Source organism: Jaculus jaculus, chromosome 12 (assembly GCF_020740685.1).
Source record: "Jaculus jaculus isolate mJacJac1 chromosome 12, mJacJac1.mat.Y.cur, whole genome shotgun sequence".
NCBI lineage: Eukaryota > Metazoa > Chordata > Mammalia > Rodentia > Dipodidae > Jaculus > Jaculus jaculus.
In genome coordinates this window covers 27,285,028-27,310,866 of record NC_059113.1, presented here as the reverse complement: position 1 = coordinate 27,310,866, position 25,839 = coordinate 27,285,028, and the positions used below count along the sequence as shown (strand labels likewise).

The following is a 25,839-nucleotide window of genomic DNA, read 5'->3' as shown; positions in this document are numbered from 1 at the left end:
ATCGGCCCCTGGACACGGAGTTTACTGGGCTCAACTGTCCGTAAAATGGGCACCGTGTGTTGTGAGTAGTCATGTGATGGTGAAAGCAAGACAGACAACTGACCTCAGGCAACTGACGAGTTTCCAAGATCGAAGAGGCTCTGCACACATTCTTAGGAGAGAGCCCCAGAGGAAATAGTTTCAAAAGCTAAGTAACGGGGAGAAGCAGCCATCAGTCTAAAACCTTCGCTCTGCAGCACGAGCAACAAGGGCAATCCTTCAATGAAAGGGATCCAACCCCGTCTTCCCATGAACTGCCCACAGAAGACAAGACAGGCCTCTCCCAGCCCCTTACCCCTCGGGGTTGGGTCTCTCCTTCCTGCCAGACGTATCCCATGGTGATAGCGCCCAGGACCAGATGGGCCAGGCGCTGCTCACGGTAACCCTCTAGGAATCGGCAGTCCAGCAGGGGGAGCTGTTGAGAGATGTTCCAAAGATTACAGCTGCAAAGAAGGGAGCAGAGATAGGGGTCCTGTGACTTGGGGGATCTTTTGCTTATAAGAAAGCTGGTTAAGTTCCAATGAAAAACTAAATGTCGCCAGCGTGGTAGCTCATGCATTTAATCTCAGCATTCTGGAGGCAGAGGTAGGTAGGATCTCTGTGAGTGTAAGGCCACCCTGACACTACATAGTTACTTACAGATCAGCCTGGGCTACAGCAAGACTCTACCTCAGAAAGCCAAAAAAGAATAGGATAGGATAGGATAGGATAGGATAGGATAGGATAGGATAGGATAGGATAGGATAGGATAGGATAGGATAGGATAGGATAGGATAGGATAGAATAAAGGAGGAGGAGGAGAGGGGAGGGAGGAGGAGAAGAAAACTTAAGTGCCCTCACACATGGACTTCTCAGATCCCGGAACGCCATGTTGGGGCAGGTGGCCCTCATGATGCGGTCCCGCTCCCAGCTCATCCAGCCTGAGCCTTGTTCCTGCCACCGTGGGACTACATCACCTGACAGATTGGAGACTTGCGAACTGAGTCAACTGGCTTCGTGGGAGTCTCCCCAGAAAACATTTGCAAACCTGTTCCCTACAAGGTCTCCTCTTACTTAAAAATTAACCCTGCAACAGCCTTGAAATGCAGTGGAGTTCAGTGGAGTTAGGAATGTAACTAAATCCCTGCAAAATGGCAGCTGAGCTGGACCAAATGATTGTTCGGCCCTTGGTTAAAACTACCATTGACCTAGTGTCTCTCCTCCCGGCCCACCCCCCACATTACTGTGGGGTAAGCTCAGTCCCATCGTGGCATTTAAACTCCTGGAAAGTGATATCCTACATGAAGTCAGGCAGAAGTGACAGCAATGAAGAAACAAATGTCACCAATTCCCCCGTCCTGCGCCAGCTGTCCTGCCTGCGCTGTGAGTGTCAATCGGTCTGTGAACTCCATCCCAGGAGCATCTCGACGTCCTCGACGTCCTACGCAGGCATCTTGTTTTACGCGCGGGGTGGTGGCCGCATTCGGATTTCCTCTGGGCTGCAGCAGGCCAGCGAGCGCGCGTGTGGGTGTCCTTCCCCCACACGGCCACTAGGGGGCAGCCTCTGCAAAGCTCAGAATCTCCCGCAATAAGCCCGGAGACTGAGAATGTGACAAAGGGCCTTTCTGCCTGGAACACGCTGAGTTACGTGGTGGCTGTTACATAAAGGCTGACTGTGAGGCTCTTATTAAAGAGTGCCTAACACATGACGCTAAAAACGCGCTTGTATTCGTATCTTTCCCAGATCCAAAGGACGAAACTGACTCAGAGACATTCAGGGTCATAGCACCAGGAAAAACCAAGATTGTTGGGCTGACCATAGCACTGCCCACTAGAACTGAGTCATAAGTTTTGTTTGAAATTTTCCAACAGTCATATTATAAAAAAATAAGAAGTGAAATTAGAGGCTGGAGAGAGAGCGCTGAGCAGTGGTTAAAGGCACTTGCTTGCAAAACCTGCCGCCTGGGTTAGAGTCCCTAGTACCCAATAAAGCCAGATTCCAAAGTGGTGCATGCACCTAAAGTTTGCAGTGGCAAGGGACCCTGGCATGTTTTATCTACTTTCAAATAAGTAAGTGAAGATATTTTTCTAAAGAAGAGGTGAAATTAGTTTTAATATCAAGTCAAAATACCAAATATATGTCAGAATGCAATCAATAGAAAAACTTTTGAGATATTTTATGCTTATACCTTCATAGTCTTCAAAATCGCATTTGTGTCCTCTTACTTTACTCAAGACCCCTCGCTGCCTATAGAGCAGCCTTAAGGGAAAGGAGGTAGACCTACTGTGAAAATGTGAAATGGCGAAGAGAGTGTCACCCACTGATTTTTAAAAAATAATTATATATGTATACAACATATATAATTATACACACACATACATATATATATGTATGTGTGTGTGTGTGTGTGTGTATATATATATATATATATATATATATATATATATATATGTATTATAATAGGTTATACTCTTTCATTCCTTCTCCCCTGTTCCTGTTTCCCTAGGTCCTTCCTCAGTGGAGTGGCTGGGGATGGTGCCTCCTGGGTTCTGACCCACTCTGTGGCTCTTACAGTCATTCTGCCCCCTCTTCCACAGTGTTCTCTAAACCACTGAAGGACTTTCAGCAGTCTGATTTAGCGTTGAGTTCTTTGTGGTCTATGTATTTCTGCTTTCCTAAGATTTGGTTAATCGGCATGTCATAGACTGATTTTCCCCTTCAGTTGAATTTAGTGGGTATGATTCCATGTGTTTGCTTCTTTTTAAGATGAAAAGAACATATTTTGCATAAACAAGTTATCTTGATCTCATTTTAACATAAAACAGTTCTCCACCTTTCTCCATATAGCAGTGGGCTTGCCTTTCTCCAAATTTCCTTAACATTTGTTGAAATTTCTGTGCAAGTTTTGAGGGTGCTTTACCTACGAGATGAAGAGCCAGTATTTGCATGGGACATTGTCTTTGCATTTGGTAGTTTAATTTTCTTTTATTTATTATTTTTTTTGCTTAACATACAAAGGAATGGGTTTCATTTTGACATTCTCATGCATATATATAATATATCATTAGTTTGGTCTTATTAGTTACCCCTTTCCTGTTCTCCCTCCCCCAAAGTGTGTTCTCATTTCTTTCCCCCTGTCAGAATGACCAAACTGTTACTTGTCTTCATTGATAGCTATGATTATCCAACTGGATAACTGCATAAAATAATGAGATCTCTTTAAAGGTATTCACTTTAAGTTAAAAAATGTTATAGAAAGTTTCTGCAAAGCTATCAGTTACAGATATATACATACCAAATACATATACATACTTTATAAGAAAATGTTTTCCATTTGGATTCCTATCACCCCTTAGACAACATCAGTAAATGTTTGGTTTGGTAGGCTGACCAGCCAGGCAAGACGTCCCACTGGTGGAATAATCGTATGTCTGCTATGAATGAGGAGACCACACACATCCTAGGGGTAAATATAATCCTGGGTGTTGGCTAAGTGCGTATGTTGAGCCCATCAAATTGTCTTCCAAATATTTATGTTTATGCTCATAGATTATTATTTGTTGTAGTTACCTTTGCATTGCTGGGACAAAACATGTGACCAAAGGCACCTGATGGGAGGAAAGGATGGCACAAACAGAGGCTAGACATCACCTGTGCCACAGCAGCAAGAGAGTGCACTAAGCTCTGGCAAGAGGGGTTGGCTATATCACCCCAAAGCCCACCCCCCAAACCATACTTCCTCCAAAAAGCCTCCATCTCCCAAATTGCCACCAGCTGAAGACCAAACCTTCAGGACGCATGAGTTTATGGGGGGCATCTGACTCAAACCACCACAGAACTGCTCTCACTTTTGGTTAGAGAAATTTCTTTTTGCAGTTGGCAGTGACAATTAGGGATACTCAAAACTCATCAAAGTGCCGAGAAAAAGTGACAGTTGTCGATCACACCCTCCACATCTCAGGAAACCTTTAGGAAAAGGTGACAGAAAGAGTTCATGAGCCAAAGGTTTGGGATGAATGCTTCCACACACAAAGTGGTCATTATATTCACAACCTCATAATGGCCATTATTACCTGCTCAAGATCTGTGTAGTTTTGTTGTTGTTGTTGCTGTTGTTGTTTTATGCCACAGCAGAGAAGAAAGAGACACTAAGATCTATCAGAAAGGAGGGAATTATCCAGAATCCCACTGAGGAGCTTATAGACCCGAGCTATGGGACCAGCATAAATCCCCACGCCTACTGGGAGCCCAGCTGCAGGAGCAGAGACCAAACAAGGGGATTTTCCAGCCTCATCAGCCTCCTTGTAAATTCAAGAAATCTGAAAGGGAGACAGCTGGACATGGACAAGACAAGTAGCTGAGCAGTTCCAGTACAACTCCAGGCTTCCTGCACTGTCCCATCTCCCAATCGTCAGAACCAGGAACCTCCAGAGAACTCATTCATCTCCCAAGGTCAGGGCATCCAGCACAGCTGATCAGAGCACCAGATTCACAGCACAACGTGGAGGAATTGAGGTGGGTACTCAACATTGGTGAGATTTGAAGCCACCCCAAAAGGTAATGAGGCTAACTGACAAAAAAAAAAAAAAAAGCAGGTATGTAGGCCTGCACTGGAAGTGCTAATCTCTCTTTCTATGTCAGGGCAGGCTATGGGTTACATATTCTTGGTTGGTTTTACTATTCTCAATTAAGCTGTATTTGGGGGTTGACTACTGTTGCCTTTAATGCTTTCAGACTCTTAGGGCCTTTGTCTTTTCATTCGGTCATTATTGGGGGTGGGGTCTGATTCAGACCCAGGCTGAACTGGAACTCATTTCAGAACAGAAATCTCAACCTCCCAGCTGACAGGATTAAGGGTGCAGAGCAACACACACCCTTAGGGTTTGTGGCTTTATAAGGTTATCTTTTTGTTTCAATCCCCACACTTGCATACTATGTGCTGGTTTTTATTGGTTTTGTATATTGCTCAGATGAATTTAGAAATTGCCAATAAAATGCTTACCCAGCCCACTAGAAGACTTGAGTAGCAGGCTAACTCAGCACCTAGGATGACTTCTGTGGCTGTATTGGAGTAGAAGAGCTGCACTCAGCACCTTAAATTCCTACTCTGAAAGTACCTAACGTTCGACTTCCAAATCTAAAGCCACAGATTATTAGAAGACTCAAGCATCAAATCAACTCAGGATATTTAAAAAAAATCACAACATTATAATACAAGAAACACAAACAATCAAGGCAACACAATCCCACCAAAAATTATAAATCCATCAGAAATGGCCTCCAATGAGACTGTTTCAGATGAAATGTCTGATTAAGATTTCAAAAAAAAAAAAAAAAAAAGATTTTACCTGTACTCAAAGAAATCAAAGGAATCAAAAAAGAAACCAAAGTAATTAAAGAAGAAAAGAAACTCCTGAAGGAATTCCAAGAGAACACAGGAAACCAGCTTAATGAAATAAGGATATTATTACAAGACATGAGTAAGGAAATAGAAATACAGAAGAAAAAACAAGGCAGAAATTCTAGCTCTGACCAGCATAGTCAGTCAAATAAAAACTCTCCACAGAGTCTCACCAGTAAAATTGATGAGGGAGAGAACAGAATATATAAACAAGAAGACCAGGTGGCAGATCTAATACAGTCCAATAAAGAGAAATCCAAGTTAATAGGAAGTTATGAATGGGAATTTCAAGATATCTGAGATAGTACGAAAAGGTCAAACATAACAATTGTATAGTAGAAGGAGAAGAATTTCACTCCAAAGGCATAGTAGGCATTTTCAACAAAATCATAGAAGAAAATTTTCCCAAAATTGGGAAAGAAATTCCAATGCAGATACAGGAAGCTTTTAGAACACCAAACAGACAAAACCTTGAAAGAACCTCTTCTTGCTATGTTATTATTAATGTACTAAACACGTTAACAAAAAAAAAAAAAAAAAAAAAAAACATTGAAAGGAGTTAGAGAGAAAAAGCAAGTCACCTGCAAAGGCAAGCCCATCAGAATAACAGCAGATTACTCAACACAAACTTTAAAAGCCAGAAGGGCTTAGAATGATGTATTCTAAGTTCTGAAAGATAACAACTGTCAAGCAAGATTAATTTAACCTGCAATGCTATCTATCCAAATTGATGGAGAAATAAGGACATTCCACAACATAAAAAAAGGGTAAAAGAATTTCTGGCAACAAAACCAACTCTACAGAAAGTACTAGAAGAAATTCTTCACACTGAAAAGAAAGCAAAACACATACATGAGGAAATAGGAAAAAATAAATTGAACTCAAATAACCATTACAACAAATGAGTAAGGTGAAAACAGGAAGCATTACAAACCAAGAAGAATGGTGGGAATAAACACATACCTTTCAATAATAACTCTTAATATCAGTGGTCTCATTGTCCCAACCAGAAGACACAGGCTTGCAGACTTGGTTAAAAGGCAGGTTACTGCATCTGTTGCCTCCAGAAAACTCATCTCTCAATAAAAGATCTTAGGGTGAAAGGATGAAAATAGTATTTCAAACAGATGGGCCTAGGAAACAATCAGAAGTTGATATCCTAATATCTGAAAGGATAGACTTCAAACCAACATTAGTAAGGAAATACAAAGAAGGTCAGTTTATATGGATTAAAGGAACACTCCAATAGGAAGACATTGCAATATTAAACATATATGCACCTAACAAGAGGGCTCCCAATTTTATCAAACAAGTACTATTGGACTTAAGGTCACAGATAACACCAAACACAACTGTAGTAGGTGATTTCAATACCCCACTCTCATCAATTTACAGGTCATCCTGGCAAAACTAAGAAAAATCTGGATGAAATGATGTCTTTGAACAAATGGATGTAACCAGCTACCTAGAGAGTATTATATCCAAATGCTCTAGAATATACATTTTTCTCACCAGCACATGGAACATTGTCTGAATAGACCATATATTAGGACACACAGCAAATCTCTTTTTTTCAATTTTTATTAATATTTTCCATGATTATAAAAAATATCCCATGGTAATACCTTCCCTCCCTCCCTACTTTCCCCTTTGAAATTTGGTTCTCCATCATATACTGAAAACCTACAGCAAATATTAACAAATACAGGAAAATTGAAATAATCCCTGTATTCTCTCTGACCACAATGGGATTAAAGTACAAATCAGCAACAAGAAAAACCACAGAAGCCAGGTGTGGTGGCACACACCTGTAATCACAGAATTCAGAAGGTAGTGATAGGAGGATCACCATGAGTTTGAGGCTGCCTGGGGCTACTTAGTGAATTCCAAGTCAGCTTGGAGTAGAGTGAGATCCTACCTGGGGAAAAAAAAACAAAACTAAACAGTATACTTTTGAATGATGAATGGGTCATTGAAGAAATCCAAAAGGAAATCAAGAAATTCATAGAGTCAAATGATGATGAAGATACAACATATCAAAACCTTTAGGACACAATAAAGGCATTCCTAAGAGGGAAATTTATAGCTCTAAGTGCTTGCATTAAGAAATTAGAGAGTTCACAGGTAAACAATTTAATGTTTCACCTTAATGCCTTGGGAAAAGAAGAACAAGGTAAACCAAAAATAAGTAGATGGGAAGAAATAATAAAGATTAGGACAGAAATTAATGAAATAGGAAAAAATAATCCAAAGAATCAATGAAACAAAGATTTAGTCCTTTGAGAAGACAAACAAAATTTATAAACCCTTAGCAAATCTAACCATAAGAAAGAAGAGAAAAATATTAATAAAATTAGATATGAAAAATACACCATTACAACATATACCAAAGAAATTTAGAAAGTCATAAGGACACACTTTAAGAATATATATATATGCCTCCTAGTATGAAAATCTGAGAGAAATTGATGATTTCCTTGAATCATATAGCCTACCAAAATTAAATCAAGATGAGATAAACCAGTTAAATGGACCTATTACAAGTATGGAGATCCAAGCAGTTAAAAGTCTCCCAACTAAAAATGTATAGGCCTAGAAGGATTCACTGGTGAATTTTACCAGACGTTCATGGAAGAACTAACACCACTGCTCCTCAAGCTTTTCCATAAAATAGAAAAGAAAGAAACTCCACCAAACTCTTCCTATGAAGCTAGCATCACTCTGATACCAAAATCAGACTGAGACAGAACAACAAAAGAAAATTACAGACCAATTTCCCTCATGAACATAGATGCAAAAAATTCTCACCAAAATATTGGCAAACAGAATATAGAAATATAACAGAAATATTGTTCAGTATGACCAAGTAAGCTTTATCCCAGAGATGTAGAGATAGTTTAGCATATGGAAATTGATAAATGTAATATACTATATAAATAGACTGAAGGACAAAAGAATCACATGATCATCCCAATAGATGCAGAAAGGCATTCAACAAAATCCAACATCCCTTCATGGTAAAAGTCCTACAGAAACTAGGAATAGAAGGAACATATCTCAACATAATAAAGGCTATTTGTGACAAACCTACAGCCAACATAATACTAAAGGAGGAAAACTTTGAAGCTTTTCCACTAAATTCAGGAACAAGACAAGGGTGTCCACTTTCCCCACTTTTATTTAATATAGTACTGGAAGCCTTAGCCATAGCAATAAAGCAAAAGACACTTCATAAAAAGTATATAAATTGGAAATGAAGAGATCAAATTATCATTATTTGCACATGATATGAGTCTATACATAAAGAACCCTAAGGATTTTACCAGCAAACTGTTAGAGCTGATAAGCACTTTTAGTAAGATAACAGGATGGATACAAAATAAATGCACAGAAATCAGTAGGTTTCATATATACTAACAACAAACATGTGGAACATGAAATCAGGGAATCTCTTCCATTCACAATTGCCTCAAAATAAATAAATAAATAAATAAATAAAAAATAACTTGGAATAAACCTAACAGGATGTAAAGGATCTCTACAGTCAGAACTTTAAAGCATTCAAGTGAGAATTTGCAGAAGACACTAGGAAATGGAAAGACATCCCATGTTCTTGGATTGGAAGAATCAGTGTTCTAAAATGTCAATCTTACCAAAAACAATCTACATATTTAATGCAGTTCCCATTAAAATTCTAATGGTATTCTTCACAGAAATAGAAAAAAATACTAAAATTCATTTGGAAGCACAACCTCAAATAGCAAAAACAATTTTAGCAAAAAAAGGAGGGGCTGGTGATATCACCATACCTAATTTTAAGTTATATTACAAAGCCATTAAGCTATATTACAAAGCCATAGTAAGAAAAACAGCATGGTACTTGCACAAAGATAGACATGTAGATCAATGGAACAGAATAGAGGACCAAGATAAGCCAGGCAGCTACAGCCATCTGATTCTTGACAAAAATGCCAAAAATATTTCATTGGAGAAAAGACAGCCTCTTCAACAAGTAGTGCTGGGAAAACTGGATATCTATATGTACAAAGATGAAAATAGATCCTTGTCTTTCTCCATGCACAAGAAATAAGTCCAAATAGATCAGGGATCTTAACATCAGATCTGAAACTCTGAAATTGCTAGAGAAAAAGGTAAGGGAAGCCCTTCAACAGATTAGCATAGGCAATGACTTTCTGAATGTAACCTCAATTGCTCAGGAATTAAAACCACAAACCACTGGGATCTCTTGAAATCATAAAGCTTTTGTACAGCAAAGGACACTGTAAATAGAGCAAAGAGGCAACCTACAGAATGAAAGAAAATAGTTGCCAAACACACATCTGAAGAGGATTAATGTCCAGTATATCCAAAGAATTCAAAAGAAAACAATAAGAAATCAAACACCCCAATTAAAAACTGGGCTAAGGAACTAAATAGAGAGTTCTCAATGGAATAAATACAGATGGCATATAAACATCTAAAAAGGTGTTCTACATCCTTAGCCACAAGGGAAATGCAAGTAAATACTACTCTGAGATTCCATCTCACTCCTGTCAGAATGGCTACCATCATGAAAACAAATGACAATAAATGTTGTTACCAGGAAATTTTCAGTGCCAGGGATGGGATACCTTCCAGGGAGGTCTCTGTTGCCTCCAAAACATTATAAGGTATTGCCAAGACCCTTGGTTTCCTGTGAGAAAGAGATGGTAAGACCCTATTGCTGAAGACTTCACATGCCTGAGTGGCAAAGTCACTGATAAATCAAACTTGTGATGAGCAGAAAACCTTCTCCCTGTAGACCAGTTAACTGAAAGCTGGAAACGGTGGCACTGTATGCAGCCCTATGGGAGAAAGAAGTCATCAGTGGTGAAAACAATGGACACTGGAAGCCTCAAGTTTGGCCACACATGCCAAATGACCAAACAAGTGCAACAGTGGCATTTCTGCTCTGGGGATATCCAATTGCACTCTAATTGGACTGGAGGCCTGCTCTATGTGAGGAAACACATGCCTGGTACTAAAAACCTAATCAAAAGACTATGACAGGGGTGGTCCTGTGCCTTAGGGGTATAAAGTCTGCTCTTGTCTGGCTAAATGCATATATTATTCTCACCAAACTGCCCTGAAAACATTACACTTAATTTTCATATTCATATATTAATGCTACTCTCACTTTTGGTTGGAGAAGCTTCTCTTTTCATATGGCAGTGACCACTGGGATGACCCAAAAGGCAACATTTCTATCATAATTGGAATCGCTTCTTGGCCTTTTGGTTAACATCAAGTGTACCACATTATGGTCAGACACATTGAAAAAATGTCAGTTATTTTAATACTTTTTCACAAATGAATAAAAATATTGATCATATTTTATTCCTCAGCCAATTATTTCTAAATGAGTACACCATTATTTGTCTCTTGTGTACTAAAATCTCATTATTTGGAATAAAGGTGATTCAACTAGAAACAGGATTGAGGAGGTTTTCATCACAATGGCAGGCCTCTACCAATGGAGCCTTCACCTTCCTTGCTGATATGCAACTAGGTAATTTCTAGTTTTTAGCTCCTAGACTCTGATTAGAGGGAATAGTATGTGTTTTTCCTTTTCAAAGTGACAACATAGTACAAGGCTCTCCCTGAAAGAGTGTGACATCTCTTCAGACTCACAGCTTGATTCAGGGCAGCATATCTACACAGCACCTTTCCGTTATCTCTTACATATTAGAAGTATTCTGTGAATTTCTTTCACGTATATATAAAGTGAGCACATGTTATATCTACTTATAGCTTAAAGAAGACCCACATCCAATAAGACTTTGACAGAAACTTACAACCACTCTGCCTACTCCTCCAGAGTTCTCATGAGCTGCATAGCTTGATTTCTTATTGGCTTTCAGTTTACCTGTCCCGTAAACTGTATATGAACACTCTATAATGTATTCCTCAGTTAGAATGGCTTTAAACTTAATAGACTCACACTGAATGGACTCTGTGATTACCTTTCCTTACTGAACAGCTTTCCTCTTTGAAATGAGATCTCACGTGGCAATCGATACTGGCTTTGAACTCGCCGTGTCACTCAGGTTGACCCCAAACTTGTGAGACTTCTGCCTCGGGCTCCCCAGTGCTTCTCTTACAGCTCTGCACCACTTTGCCTGGCTGGTATTCAACATTTTGGTTTTGAGGTTCATCGACATCACTGCATGAGCTGCAGTCCACCCATGTCCCAGTTATTTCATGATGTTCGCTGTGGCTGGCACCTTACGCCATAACGGTTCATTACTGCTGGAGAAATGCTACGGAATGTGTAGGCACAACAATGGAACCCTTGGATAACAGTCCCGGATAATGTAAATAGATTTTGAGACTGGAGATCTCAAATACTTGCTAATATACAGTTTTCAACAGTTTTTAATTCTATAGTTTTATGGTGTCAGTCCATTATAGTTTTAATTTTTATTTTTCTAATTATTTACAAGAACATCTTTCATACCAATTGGTCATTTATCTGTTAAGCAAATAGCTTATTTATTTATTATTTGTAGTGCTGGAGCTATATTTATTTACTGGGATTATTGGACAGCTTCCAAATAAAACTTATAATTAAGATTTTAAAATAAATTTGATGCCATTAACTTAAGACTTTTTAAATTTTTTTTGTTCACTTTTTATTTATTTATTGGAGAGCAACAGACACAGAGAGAAAGACAGATAGAGGGAAAAAGAGAGAATGGGCACGCCAGGGCTTCCAGCCATTGCAAACAAACTCCAGACACGTGCACACCCTTGTGCATCTGGCTAATGTGGGACCTGGGGAACCAAGCCTTGAACCGGAGTCCTTAGGCTTCACAGGCAAGCCCTTAACCGCTAAGCCATCTCTCCAGCCCTAACTTAAGACTTTTTTCATCAGATAGGCCAAAAGAAAATGTAACAACAAACTACAGGGCTGGAGGGACAACTTAGTGGTTAAGGCATTTGCCTACAAAGCCAAAGGCCCCATGTTTGATTCCCTAGGACCTAGGTTAGCCAGATGCATAAGGGGGCGCAAGCATCTGGAGTTCATTTGCAGTAGCTGGAAGCCCTGGCCTTCCCATTCTCTCTCTCTCTCTCACTCCTCCTATGTCAAATTAATAAATGAAAATAAATATGTAAAAGTGCTAAATCTTCTCATAATGAAAAATATGAAAATATTATTAAAAATAAGAACAAACCACAAACTGAGAACAAATGTCATCTTTATTACCAAAAAAAATTAGTATACTGGAATTATAAAGTCTTGGAAATATGTAAGAAAGACGATCAGGGTTGGGGTGCACCTCAGTGGTGGACCTGAATTCCATCCTCAGCACTCAAACTAGATGATAAAATAGATATGATGTTTTGTCTTTTTTATTTAAGTTCTTAATGCCCCTTAGATGGATTTATTATTTTTTTTTCTTGTGGCAAAAGGAACAACAGAGCTCTTATGAATGTTTATATATGATTTTTCTGTGAATGCAGACTTTGTATGTATTGGAGGACATATTTAGGGATGCTATCACTAGATTGGAAGTCTATATTAGACTCCAATTCATGAGGATTTGCCAAGCTGTCTTTTACAGTGGCTTTTCCATTGGTCTGCTCTCGCTCTCCAGCACTGAGGAGTTTCTGCTGCTGTAGCATCGCTCCAAAGCCTGTAAGTGGAGTTTTTGTTATATTTATGTACAGGACACTTAGTAGTGTGCATATAGTTTAGTGGAGTGATGCATTACTTGGCCTTGGCCTTTTCCAGTTTGACCCTGTGAGCCACAGATTTTGAACCCTGGACATTGCCTCTTGTGAAAGTCAATGTCCTTATGTCTGTCATTTAACCATCTTAGGCAGAGCACCTGTCTTCCAGCATACCTGCATGAAGGTGGTGATGGTGCACCTGTCTTCCTGGTTTATCTCCTGGCCTGGCCCTCCTGGAAGATGTAGTGGGTGACCTCATCAGAAGGACAGAAAGGACAATAATTTATCTCCATAGCATCCACTTCACATGTAGACATCACTACCTGGACTTACTTGCTTTTTTACCAGCTATCCATCTGTGCTTCTCTTGGGGCCATGTGAGCTATTGGGTTGATGTCTGATGGTCCAAAGTCTGGGTGATATATTTAGCAGCAAGGGGCATTTCAGCAACAGTGGCACGTATAAATGATAGGACAAAAACTTACAGACTCCTGGACCATAGTAAGCAAATTGTTTATCAGATCCAAAGTAAGTGTGTAGTCCCCGTGCCAGGCCTTCAACTACAGCAGAAGACTGTTGCTTCTGTGGACTCTCCTTCCCAGCCTCACAGAAGTAGAGAAGTAAGAGGAAACCTGGACAGTTGCGAGAGAACTGATTAGAATTTGTTCCTTGATGCCATGCTTTTTGAATTCATAGATATTTTCTTATGCCTTGCTTATTTCTTTTGTTGAGTCAACGATATTTTTAGGCAACAGGCAAAAAAATGACAAGTTTTAGTTTGCCATCTTTACAGACACTGAAGTTAGTCTCTTCACCATTTTCAGCCTTTTAATCCTGTGCTGTTCATAGACTAGGAATTCTCAGTGAATATTTTGAAGCAAATTTATAATAAACTGTTAAATATAAGCATGTCAGCAAAGCAGAACCCCAAAGGGTAGAAAGCCTGTCTTTCACCTCTGAAATCTTATGGCATGATTATGGCAGGGGGAAATGAGAAAGGGAAGTAATAAATGATATTTTAAATTTAATTTTATCTATTTATTTGACAGAGAAAGAGGGCAAGAGAGAGAGAGAATGGGTGCCACTGCAAATGAACTCCAGATGTGTGTGCCCTCTTGTGCATAGGACCCATATGGGTCCTGGGGAATCAGACCTGAATCCTTTGGCTTTGCAGGCAAATGCCTTAATCACTAAGCCATCTCTCCAGTCCTAAATAGATATTTAAAACCATTATATGGAGAAACAATGAGAGCCCCTTTCAAAAGTCACATGCAATAGTATAGGAATGGAATCTACTTCATATTTTAAGGAAAGAAGTGAAACTGTGAGGCCATTAGCTCTCTCAAGGTTTCACAGAAAATTCCTTAATTGAAGTATTTATGAATTCTGTGGAGTAATTTTGGTTTGCCATAAACCAAGAAGCTGTACTGTTGCTTCCATGTTCTTAAGAAAAATTGCTCTTCTGGCCACATATTGTTCATCATGTACATGGTATACTTAAGTGCCTATGTGATGTTAACAGACTTGATTATGTCTGCAGAACCCAGAGCTGACCCTGACTTCATAACTCAGAAATACTGTGGATTAAAGTAGTCTACTATACTCATGATAAAGGCAAGGTACCTCACTCAAAGGCAGCAGGCCACTGGTCATGTGTCTTGGGAAAGGTCCCTGAGAATTTCTGTGCTTGTCCTTCTCACTTTCTATGAAGTTATTTTCAATTCCCAGCCAGATGACTTTTTAAACAAAGGTGTGATGGGGGCTTGACATGCTCTAAGTGTTGCTTGCACAGGCTGTGGAAGTTGTAAGGAGCCACAACCAGGAAGGAGTCACCACATGTGAAGAATGAGACAGAGTTCTTGACAAATCAGATCCTGTTCCCGGCCAACTGTCTTACGTCCACAAGGCTGAGAAACAAGAACAGTGAGAGGAGCAGGTGTAATGTGAATAACGACAGCAACAAAAAGAGATACCTTGTCTACGTGGGCTCGAAGCTGGTGGCTCTCAATCAAGTGAGGGAGTCGGCTGGCAATTTCCATCCAAGGTCTGTAGTGGTCTGGAAGTTCTTTCTGAATATAAAATAGAAACATCTCGGGAATTTAGACATCTCTGGGAAGTAGCGGGAGAATCACTCCAGAAAAATTCAAGTCAATCCAGTTCAAGAAACATTGAGAAATCACTGGTGGGTGGACCTCAGGCTAGACTGCATGGTAGAGACAGACAGATGACGGGAGCTTAGCTCCTGGGCTTGCATCAACTCTCAGGGTGGGAAACATACAGCCATAGGAATCCCAATACAGTGTATTTCATATATATATATATTTACTGGAGTGTTTAAGCTTGAGAATCCCCCCCCAATAAATAAAACCAGTTCTATCAGCACTGGATTACTGATATGCATGTAAGCTTAATAATTTTGCAAGGAAAGGCCTCGGCAGATAACTTGGTCAATAAAGTATTTGTCTTGAATCGTGAATAGCTGAGTTCAATTCCCAGAAATAATAGGAAAAAAAAAATGCCTTGTGTGGGTGGTGTGCCTAGTCAGAAGTGCCTAGGGCTCAGTGGTCAGCAAGTATAACCCACCTGACAAGTTTCAGGCCAGTGAAAGATTCTGTCTCAAAAAAGGTGGACATTAGCCAGGCGTGGTGGTGCACGCCCTTAATCCCAGCACTCGGGAGGCAGAGGTAGGAGGATCGCTGAGAGTTCGAAGCCACCCTGAGACTCCATAGTGAATTCTAGGTCAGCCTGAGCCAGAGTGAGACCCTACCTCAAAAAAAAAAAAGGTGGGAATTGCCTGAGGAATGGCATCCAAGGTTGTCTTCTAACTGCCACGTGCACATGCACATATTTGCACACACATAAACACACACACACACATGCACGCACAAAAGAATTTTCAAAAAAAAAAAAAACCTGGAAGTGACTGTGTTGGCTGCTCTGGAGAATGGACAAGTAGATGGGAATAGGAAGGTGAGAACTGAGCATGGTTTTGGAGTCTGAAAGTGGCTTTTCTTTTCTTTACTTTTTTTAATTTTTATGTTTTGGGGCTTTGTTTTCTTTATTTGAGGCATAATTCTGCTATGTAGCCCAAGATGACTTTGAATTCACAGCCCTCCTGCCTCAGTCTCCCAAGGGCTAGGATTACAGGCATGAGACATCACCTCTAATTTTATTTATTTATCTATTTATTTAGTTTGGAACAGGTTATCATTAGTTTACCCAGACTGGCCTTGAACTTATAATCATATCTCAGGCTCCCAAGTGGCTAGAATTATAGGCCTATGCCACCAGAGCTGTTGCAGATGGAGCATGGCTCCAGCTAAGCCACATGTCACAAGCAACAGACAGAGATCACAGTAGTTGTAATTCAGCCCTGGGCTATCTAATTATGTGTAACAGCATTGTCTCACATTAGAGTCAACCAGTCCCTTCTGACTGGACAAGGGCCTGAAGAGGGGGCAGGACTCTGGAAAGACACCAGGGCTTGCTGACCGGAAACATGGAAGCAGTGGGCTGCTGGAGAGACTCCATCTCAAAGAAATACACAGATGATCCAAGAGGAGGACGCCTGACCAATGTGCTCCTTTGGCATCTGTGCATGGGTACAGGGTTTACACATGCACACACATGCCCATCACATAGACCACACATAATTTACACACCCATACACACCAAACCTTTATATGTTGTGACCTATTTGAGAAAAAATGGTCTTTAAGATTATAAGAGGAGACACTGGACTCTTCTGCAGTAGAAGAGGAAACGGCACATATGAAGATAGAGTAAGTGACGCATGGATGCTCTAAGTAGGGAAGTGTCCATTACCCCGAGAGCCTAGGAGAGGCCAGGACTATCAGATCTCAGTTCGAGTGTTGGGAGGAAATGTTTCAATGCTTTTGTGACACATTCTGGTCTCCAGAATTCTGAAAGCCTCTTTCTAACATTTTATTTTCCAAAATATTTTACTTTTTCTTATTTACTTGAGGGGGAGGGATAAAGTAGGACGCAGAGAGAGAGAGGGGGAGAAAGAAAGAGAGAATGTATGCACCAGGGCCTCCAGTTGCTGCAAATGAACTCCAGACACTTGTTTTACCTTGTGTATCTGGCTTACATGGGTCCTGGGGAATTGAACCTGGGTCCTTTGGCTTTGCAAGCAAGTACTTTAACTGCTAACCATCTCTCCAGCCCTGTTTCTAATATCTTAATCCACCACTGTCTTATGTGGTCCTGTGTAAACATTGCCCTGGGAAACCAATACATTTTGGGAACTTTGTGAAGACAGAGCAGAGCAGACATGCATTTTTCCATGACTGATGTTTTCATCCATTCTCAGGAGAGGTCAGCTTCTCTTTCCCCAGGTGCACAAAGTTTCTTTACAGACTAGACAGGAAAATTTTCATTGCTTCACTTTAGAATTCTCACTCCCAAAGTAGAGATCCAGAGGCTCCTAAGAGCTCATCATCACTGAATTAGACTTAAAACTCACCCTCCATGGCTCAGGGAATTTTGTGGAAGAGGGAGTATAAAGACTGTAAGAACCACAGGTTGAGATATCATGCCCAGAGGCATTCCTTTCCCCTCCCCACAAAACACATACCTGACTACTGCTCCCACAAAGTATAAACTCCAACCCCATGGGGAATACCTGAAACCCCAGTGAGGAGTGTCCCCAACAGAATGGGGCAGAGATAAGGGAAAAGAGGGTACCAATACCTGATGTATCCATATGAAACGTCTTGCTAGCAACAATAATAAACATAAAAAAAACAAAATTAACTACCTAAAGTGAATAAGTTTTAAACATCGAAAGAGAAGTCTTTGCTTCCAAAGAATTGTTTTGGCCTATGCTAGACTTCTCTATGCAGACACTTGGGTTGCTTACATTGGCATGAATAGTCCCAGCTTTGTTCATTACAGTCACTCTTCCCAGTCCAAACACCTGCTACTGCTCGCCAGTGGTTCCCCGTCTCTCACCTGGACCACTGAGCTGGCTCCCTCTTGTCCTCTCAGCCCAGTGCTCAAACGCAGTTTCAGACCTCATCAGTGTGAGCTGTCATGCAGTCTGACCTCTCTGTCTCTGAACCAACCCTGACAAGAGACCCATTCTGACAGATCAGACATGTCCAAGAGACCACCAGCATTTCCGTCCCGTTTCAGTGCGATGTCTGAACGCTTCCTACTCTGAAAATTGTGGTCAACTGTAGCAATTAAGTTCCTACTATTTCTTCCAGCCAGCTGGGACTTCGTGTATCTACCAAATGTTTTGAAGGTCTACGGGATCCTATGTATATGTTTATATACATATATGTTTGTCAGAATACAGAATAAGCTCCCAAAATTGTCATGGCTAGCTCCCTCCGGCCTTTTCTCAATCCTGATTGTCTCTTTTCCTTTGTTTGTTTTTTTATTTTATTTTCTTTATTTAAGCTATCTGTGAGCACGTTGTGGAATTTCTGCAGGCCACAACACCCTCATGTCCCAACCTTCCTTGCAGGCGCAGTTCCCTACCTCTCGCCTGGACCACTGCGCTGGCTCCCTCTTGTGTTCTCTCAGCCTACTGCTCAGGGGTTGAGACCATTGAGCCTATCATAAGAAATAACAGGGTGGAGCTCTGGCATTGGACTTGTTTATTAAAACTTCCCTTGCCATTTTATCACAAGGCTCAGGCACCACTGCCCTAAGCCAGCCTAACCTTTAGAGCCTTGTACGTTTCGGTTGCATTGTATCATTGCTGAAAAAGCGCTACATCCAAAATCAAGAGCCCAGCATATGAGTCTCCTCTCTCCGATCCAATCTAGCCTCTTGCTGTCTCTATATTGGCGCCTCCATTCCTGCCAAGCAATTTCCTTATGTCTTTATGGCCTAAAGGGAAATCTTACTCTGTCTTCCGTACAAAGAGGGACAGATGTCTGGCAAGGGATTCTTGTGGTCTCTTTATCAATATGAGTCTGTGAGGTTTAAATTTTCCACATGGAGACACCGAAATTGGGAATGTCTGAGTTTATAGAAGCAGTAGGGTGTTATATTTGAAACAAGCCTATCTCCTTCCCCAAAGCCAGAATATTTTCTTATTCATTAAATTGACCATATTTTCTCTACAGACTTTCAAGTAGGGAAAGAAACACAAACACTACCTGAAAAATAAGTGTGACAATCCTTTGAGTTAAGCTGGCATGAAGGACAATTTTGCTCACACTAGCCCTTGATCTGAGGACAGCAAAGCCTATCTATCTGTAGCAAAGGTCTGAGCCCCTGCTGTTTCCCAATGGTGGCCCCTTGCAACACCGCTGTCCTGTGAGGCTGATGACTGTCTCTGCTGACCTACGAGGCAATCAGACCATGACTAATAAAAAGGTTATTTCTCCACTTCTTAGCAGAAAAGTTGTGTAAAATCCCCACATGAATGGAAGAAAATCAAAACTGAAATGAAGAATCACATTTTGAGAGATCTGGGAAATGCAATGCAATCATAAAAGGGTGGGATAGGGGATTTTTTTTCATGTAAATTCAAGACTGGGATTTTTTTTCTCTAAGTGGTACACATTGACCAAACAACAACAGATTCTATCTGGCTGAAGAAAGGAGAAGTTGATGTTGTTACTCATGTGGTTCTAATATTTACTTTAAAAAAAAATGAAAAAGGAAACAGCCAAGAGAGCTCCATAGCTGTGGCCCTACCCAATGTTTCACTACTTGATAGTATTATCTTTCCTCAGTTCAGTGTACATATTTAATAACAGGAGCATGTCTACCTATTAGTCCTTCTTTACTTGTGAGCCAGGGAGGATAGGAATATTCCTGAATCAAGTCCTAGACACAGCATGGAGTGCATTTTGGGGGTGTTACTATTGCTTGGCTTTTCTTTTCTTTTTCTTTTCTTTTAAAGAGAGAGTGAGAGACAGGGAGAGAGAATTGGCCTCAGCCACTGCAATGGAAGTCCAGACACTTGTGCCACCTGGTGGGCATGTGTGATCTGCGCTTGCCTCACCTTTGTACATCTGGCTAATGTGGGATCTGGAGGGTCAAACAGGGGTCCTTAAACTTGGCAGGCAAGTGCTTTAACTGCTTTAACTTTTTTTTAAACATCTTTCCTTCTCTGTTTCTCTGTCTGTCTCTCTCTTTTAGAGACAGGGTTGTACTATGTACCCCACGGTGTTCTTGATCTCTTGATTCTCCTGCCTCAGCCTTCCATGTCTGAAACTAATGTCACCACATCTGAACCAGATCGAGATTTTAAAGAATACTGTAATACGGTTAGGAAAGCTGACTTCTGGTCTGTGTGTGGCTTCATTACAGTGGTTCACATCACATTGTACAGCAGCACTTTGGACATGGCACCAGACCTCTATCCTGCTATGTGAAAGCTGAATGTGAGATGATAAGTGCAATTCACTCCAAGTACATGAATCGCAACAGCTGACTCATCTGATTTCCCAGGACTTTCCTGGTGCTTCACAGAAAGTGTTGCATCTCAGAGATACATTCAACCAGAAACAAATAGACACACAGGTCACCCTGGTGGCAGTGAGCACAGTTGCAGAGCTGGACCACCACTACACCTAACCCTCTGTAGTCCCCACTGCTAGCACCTAAGAGACTTCCAGATCTGTGGCATGACCTTGAAAGGGAATTAGCTAGGTAGCTTTATTTTCGGGTCAGCAGCTAGGGGAAGGCACAAAGAAGGAACTAAAAGGATGTCATACCAGCTCCTTCAGAAGAACTGGGAAAAAGTATCTGATCCAGTCTCATACAACCAGTTCTCTCTCTCTCTCTCTCTCTCTCTTTCTCCCCTAGCTTCCCCAAAAGCACTGCGTTTGGAATCTTGGGTCTCCACCACATGGGTACCCATGGACTTGCTTGTGATCTGGTATTTTCCTTAGATTCTGAATAAAATTTAATGGTTTCCACCTCCCGCCTCCTCCCACCCCCCGCTTTGATTGGAAAGTAAAAGTATGTGTCCTTAACTACACTAGTGATCACATGGTAAATCCAAGATGTGCTCTGCCACTTGATCTTCCTAGGATGGCTTCACAGAATTTCAGCCTGAACTTGTGAATGATATGCTGTAACGAAAAATGGTTTCTCTCCAAAGATGCTTTATACTGGGATATCCAGCTCTTTGTAGCTGCTGGGAGGCAGGGGACACAGATGGGAATAAATCTCGCCAGACAGGGCAGGACCAAAGTGCTGCCATCTTGGCTCCAAAGCTGCGACATTTAAAGTGCTAATGGGCTGAGGCTGGAGCCCAGCTGTCCACACCACAGATTACTATGTTCTGAGATGATAGATTAGATGATAGATAGATAGATAGATAGATAGATAGATAGATAGATGAATTGATTGATAGATGACAGATAAAAAGAAAGAAAGAAAGAAAGAAAGAAAGAAAGAAAGAAAGAAAGAAAGAAAGAAAGAGAGAAAGAAAGAAAGGGGCTTAGTGGTTAAAGGTGCTTGCTTGCAAAGCCTGATGGACTGGGTTTGATTCCTCAGTATCCACGTAGAGCAAGATGCACAAAGTGGTGCATGTATCTGGAGTTTATTTGTAGTGGCAAGAGCCCTGGCATGAGTATATTCTCCTTTCTCTCTGTCTCTCTGTCTCTTTCTTTCTCTTTCTTTCTCTCCCTCTTTTTATCTGCAAATAAATAAATATTTTTAAAGAAGAAGATTCCTTGGGTCATAAATCCCAAAAACCATTAAAGGAGGTAAAAACAAGGAAAAACAGGGTCTCTCCTTTTTTAATGTTGTTTCTCTATAACTTTATGGTTTCTCTTTAAGGTATTATATAATGATGGTAAAAAGAAAATGAATTTGTGAATACTGGATGTCATAGAATAGTTAATAAGAAAGAATGCTTGGGTTGGAGAGGCTCAGCAGTTAAGCTGCTTGCATGCAATGCCTAAAGACTGGGGTTCAATTCCCCAGTACCCACGTAAAGCCATATGCACAAGGTGGTGCATGCATCTGGAGTTTGTTTGTTTTAACTAGAGGCCCTTGCATACATATTCTCCCCCACTTCTTACAAGTAAATACATTAGATATTTTTAAAAAATGAAAAAAAATGAATTTTTTCAGTGGTACTTAGAGGATGACAATAAGTATTAAAAATGTTAAATATTTCTTGAAAGCATTAAGGAGGGATAATCATTAAGAATATAATATATGGGCTGGAGAGATGTCTTCGTATTTAAGATACTTACCTATCAAGTCTAAGTACCCAGGTTTGTTTCTCCAGGTCCCAAGTAAGACAAATGCACAGGGTGGCACATGTGTCTGAAGTTCATTCACAGTGGCTAGAGGCCCTGGAGTGCCCATTCTCTCTCTCTCAATCTCTCTCTCTCTCTCTCTCTCTCTCTCTCTCTCTCTCTGTCTCTTTTTAAATAAATTTAAAAAGAATATAATAGATATATGATAAAATATCTTGGTATACTGATAAAAGAAGTATTGAGAAAGTTGGATGAAAGGATTCAATTTCCTTTTAGAGGGATCTAAAAAGCATAATTCAGGTCTGTTACTGTCAAGTTTATAATTCAGGTTTTATGACCTCCAAGTGGTTTAGAAGATTATTGTAAATGACTAGATTCTACTGGGTGTAGTGTTTTACACCTTTAATCCCAGCACAAGATATGTTGGAGAAATATTAAGAATGACAGGATCCTGGTGATTACGATGCATCACACCTTTAATCCCAGCACTCCAGTGGTGAAGGGATTAGGCCCAGAGATTACTTCTGAATAACAAAGACAGGAAAAAACAATAACAAAGACTCTTTAATCCTAAAACTACTAAATTTAAGCCATATAAAACACCTAGGACATTAAAAAAAAAAATCAGTGGCTCAAACTCATCCTGAAACATTAATAGATCAGGGATGATCCAGTCCCAGCTTCCTACAGATGGAAGATGGGAAAGAGATCCCAAAGAAACATCAATAAACACCCCCCTCCCTGAAAATTTAGGAGCAGGTTGATTACCAAGACAAGGTTGAGCTGGAGAAAATCCCTACTTGTGTCTGACTAACCTTTGAGACATCAATAAGTCATGTTGTAGATAGTCTGCTGGTCTGGGGGAAGGAGTCGGAGGAACTTGAGCATGGGGGATGGCTGAGCAAGGATGAGAATGGGTATCCTTACACAGACCACTCTTGCTATAGGAAACACAGGAACTAAAACTGTTCCTCTTAGTTGGAGGGAGGAAATAGGAACTTAAGTCCCCAGCTTCTGCAGGAAGTAGCTGGGAACAAACTCTAATGTCTTCTCTCAAATCTCTAGCCTTAGGGTGCATGCTCAAACCTTGATAAGAAGATACCCTAAGGAAGATGTGTCCTCACCCTAGGTTCTTCCTTTTTTCTTCCTCCATTTATTTCATATGGGATGATCAGCCCCCAAGACACCCTCAAAGTCACCGCTAGGGTGCCTTCTTAAAAACTGGGACCAATTAGACCCAATGAGCCTCAGAAAAAAAAAAATTCTTTAATTTTTCTATTGTCAGAAAAACTGGCAACAATAACCTTAAGAAAATGGAGAAAAATGGCCACCACACGGCAGTTTTAAGTAGAGTGTGATACTCCAACTAGACCCTTTCTGTAGGAAAACATGGAAATGGATGGAGGTATCTTATATACAGCTATTCTTTCATCCGGACCTGATCGCCCCAGGTGCTGGTTATAGCTTAATAATCTCTGACCCTCCACCTCCAGTAACTGCTGATGCCAAGTCAAGACTTCTAAGTCTGAGAGCCCTTAGCCTCCTAGAGTGTTATGTCTAGAACCACCCCCATTAGCTACTGACCTCCAGAAGAATCAGTCAGAGCCAAAAAGTATTATTTTTTTTAATTTTTTTTAAATTATTTATTTATTTATTTATTTGAGAGCGACAGACACAGAGAGAAAGACAAATAGAGGGAGAGAGAGAATGGGCGCGCCAGGGCTTCCAGCCACTGCAAACGAACTCCAGACGCGTGCGCCCCCTTGTGCATCTGGCTAACGTGGGACCTGGGGAACCAAGCCTGGAACCGGGGTCCTTAGGCTTCACAGGCCAGCGCTTAACCGCTAAGCCATCTCTCCAGCCCAAAAAGTATTATTGATGGAACCACCCACAGGACCCCTCCACAGGATTATATCCCCTATAGGAGACCCACGGAAATTTGGAAAACGTCCACTGGCATTTCTATGGGAATGAGATAAGACAGATACATTTAGAACTAGGCAGTTACTCTGAGGATCCTGACTGCTACTACGAGCTTTTGTAACAGTTTATGAAACAGTATGACCTGGCTGGAAGAGATATTATGTTAACATTAGGTCAGACCTTGACTTCTACTGAAGGACATACAGACTCGGGCAGTATCAGTGGGAAATGAACACTATAGAGCACATTCCGGAGTTCCGACTCCAGTGTTCCCACTGTGCCCACACATAATCTCAGTTGGAATGAGGATGACAAACAGGAGGCATGGAACTGTCAGTATTATTTTATTTACTGTATATCAAAGGGGCTTTGGAGAGCCAAAGAAAAGCCCCTAAAGTAAACTCTGAGGACCATCATAATACAGGAAGTACAAGAGCTATCCATTGCCTTACTCTTGAGACTCAAGGAGGCAGTTAGAAACCATACTAACATATCTCCAGGAGGAATTTCCAGGAGGAAATTCCCCTAAGGATAAATGTTTAACCCAATCAGTGTCTGATATTCATAGAAAGTTTAAAAAAATAGGTAGTCAAACCAAAGTCTTAGAACAGCTGCTCCAGGCTGCAACCTCTGTTTCTTACGATCTGGAATTACAAAAATAAAAGGAAGCAGAAATAGAAAGAAGGGATGCAGAAAGAGAAGACAGGAATATAGAAAAAGATAAAAGAAAGGACAAACGTCTCCAAGAGATCACAGCAGTAATAAATACTTTTCAGGCGCCAGATGGCTCAAACATTAGGTAAGTTTCTACCCCTGGCCCTGGTGTAGCTATCTCTATAAGTGTTTTAATAACCATATATAGAAGTCAAAGCCCATTCAAGTCATCAGAGCTAGAAAGATCAACATTTTGGCCTCTGTACCCAGATCAAAAGGAACACAAGAGGTGATGGGACAGTTCTAACATGTTCTCCACTGGCCCTCTGGTAAGTAACCTATCTTCTTGTTCTGGGAGGACATGGAGACTCCAAGACTTGTCTTAAAAGTCAGTGTAAATCTACAAGAGGAGAGTCAAAACAGAGGACTCACCTGAGCCTGAGGATAAAGCCTGTCACAATAAAGTTATAAACAGAGACTTACTAGGGAGCAGATTACTCTATTTCCACTTTTTCTTTTCTGCTCATGTCTCCATTCCTGAATCGTGGGGATCACAGTACTAGTAAGACCATTCTGCTCCTGGGAGAGATTTTTTTCCTCTACTCTTTATTACTTTTAAGCTCTGGTCCTTTAAAAAAAAAAAAAAAAAAAAAAAAAAACCTGAAAAATCCCTTTTACACCTCCCTCCATTCCCATTCTCTGCTTCCTTCATAGGCTTTCAGGCCATGTGGGTGTATCCAGCACCTTCCTTCACTTCTCAGAATCCCCTGACACCCTTGAATAAATGTAATCATTTATAGTTTATCATTCTCAGTCTCTTTATTTAAATTCTTTGTTAAAAATATATACAAACCCAAGGCTTAGTGTCCAAGGACTTTTCCCAAACTCCCTGTGGTGGTTTGATGCAGGTGTCCCCCATCAACTTA

The 25,839-nt window shown here is 40.6% G+C and overlaps 1 protein-coding gene across 3 annotated transcripts in view; it reads right to left on the bottom strand.

Moving 5' to 3' along the window:
• The window catches only part of Ido2 (indoleamine 2,3-dioxygenase 2), a 60,299-nt gene that overhangs the window by 32,436 nt on the left and 2,024 nt on the right, over window positions 1-25,839 (bottom strand). For 2 of the 3 annotated variants that reach the window (XM_004668980.2, XM_045131437.1), the window contains exons 2-3: window positions 15,107-15,202; window positions 335-454 (exon numbers count right to left, since the gene is read on the bottom strand). In XM_004668980.2, coding sequence (XP_004669037.2) covers window positions 335-454; window positions 15,107-15,202 — 216 coding nt within the window. Of the gene's footprint in view, window positions 1-334; window positions 455-879; window positions 1,012-15,106; window positions 15,203-25,839 lie in introns of those variants that run through there. The other variant, XM_045131438.1, reaches the window with a different exon arrangement.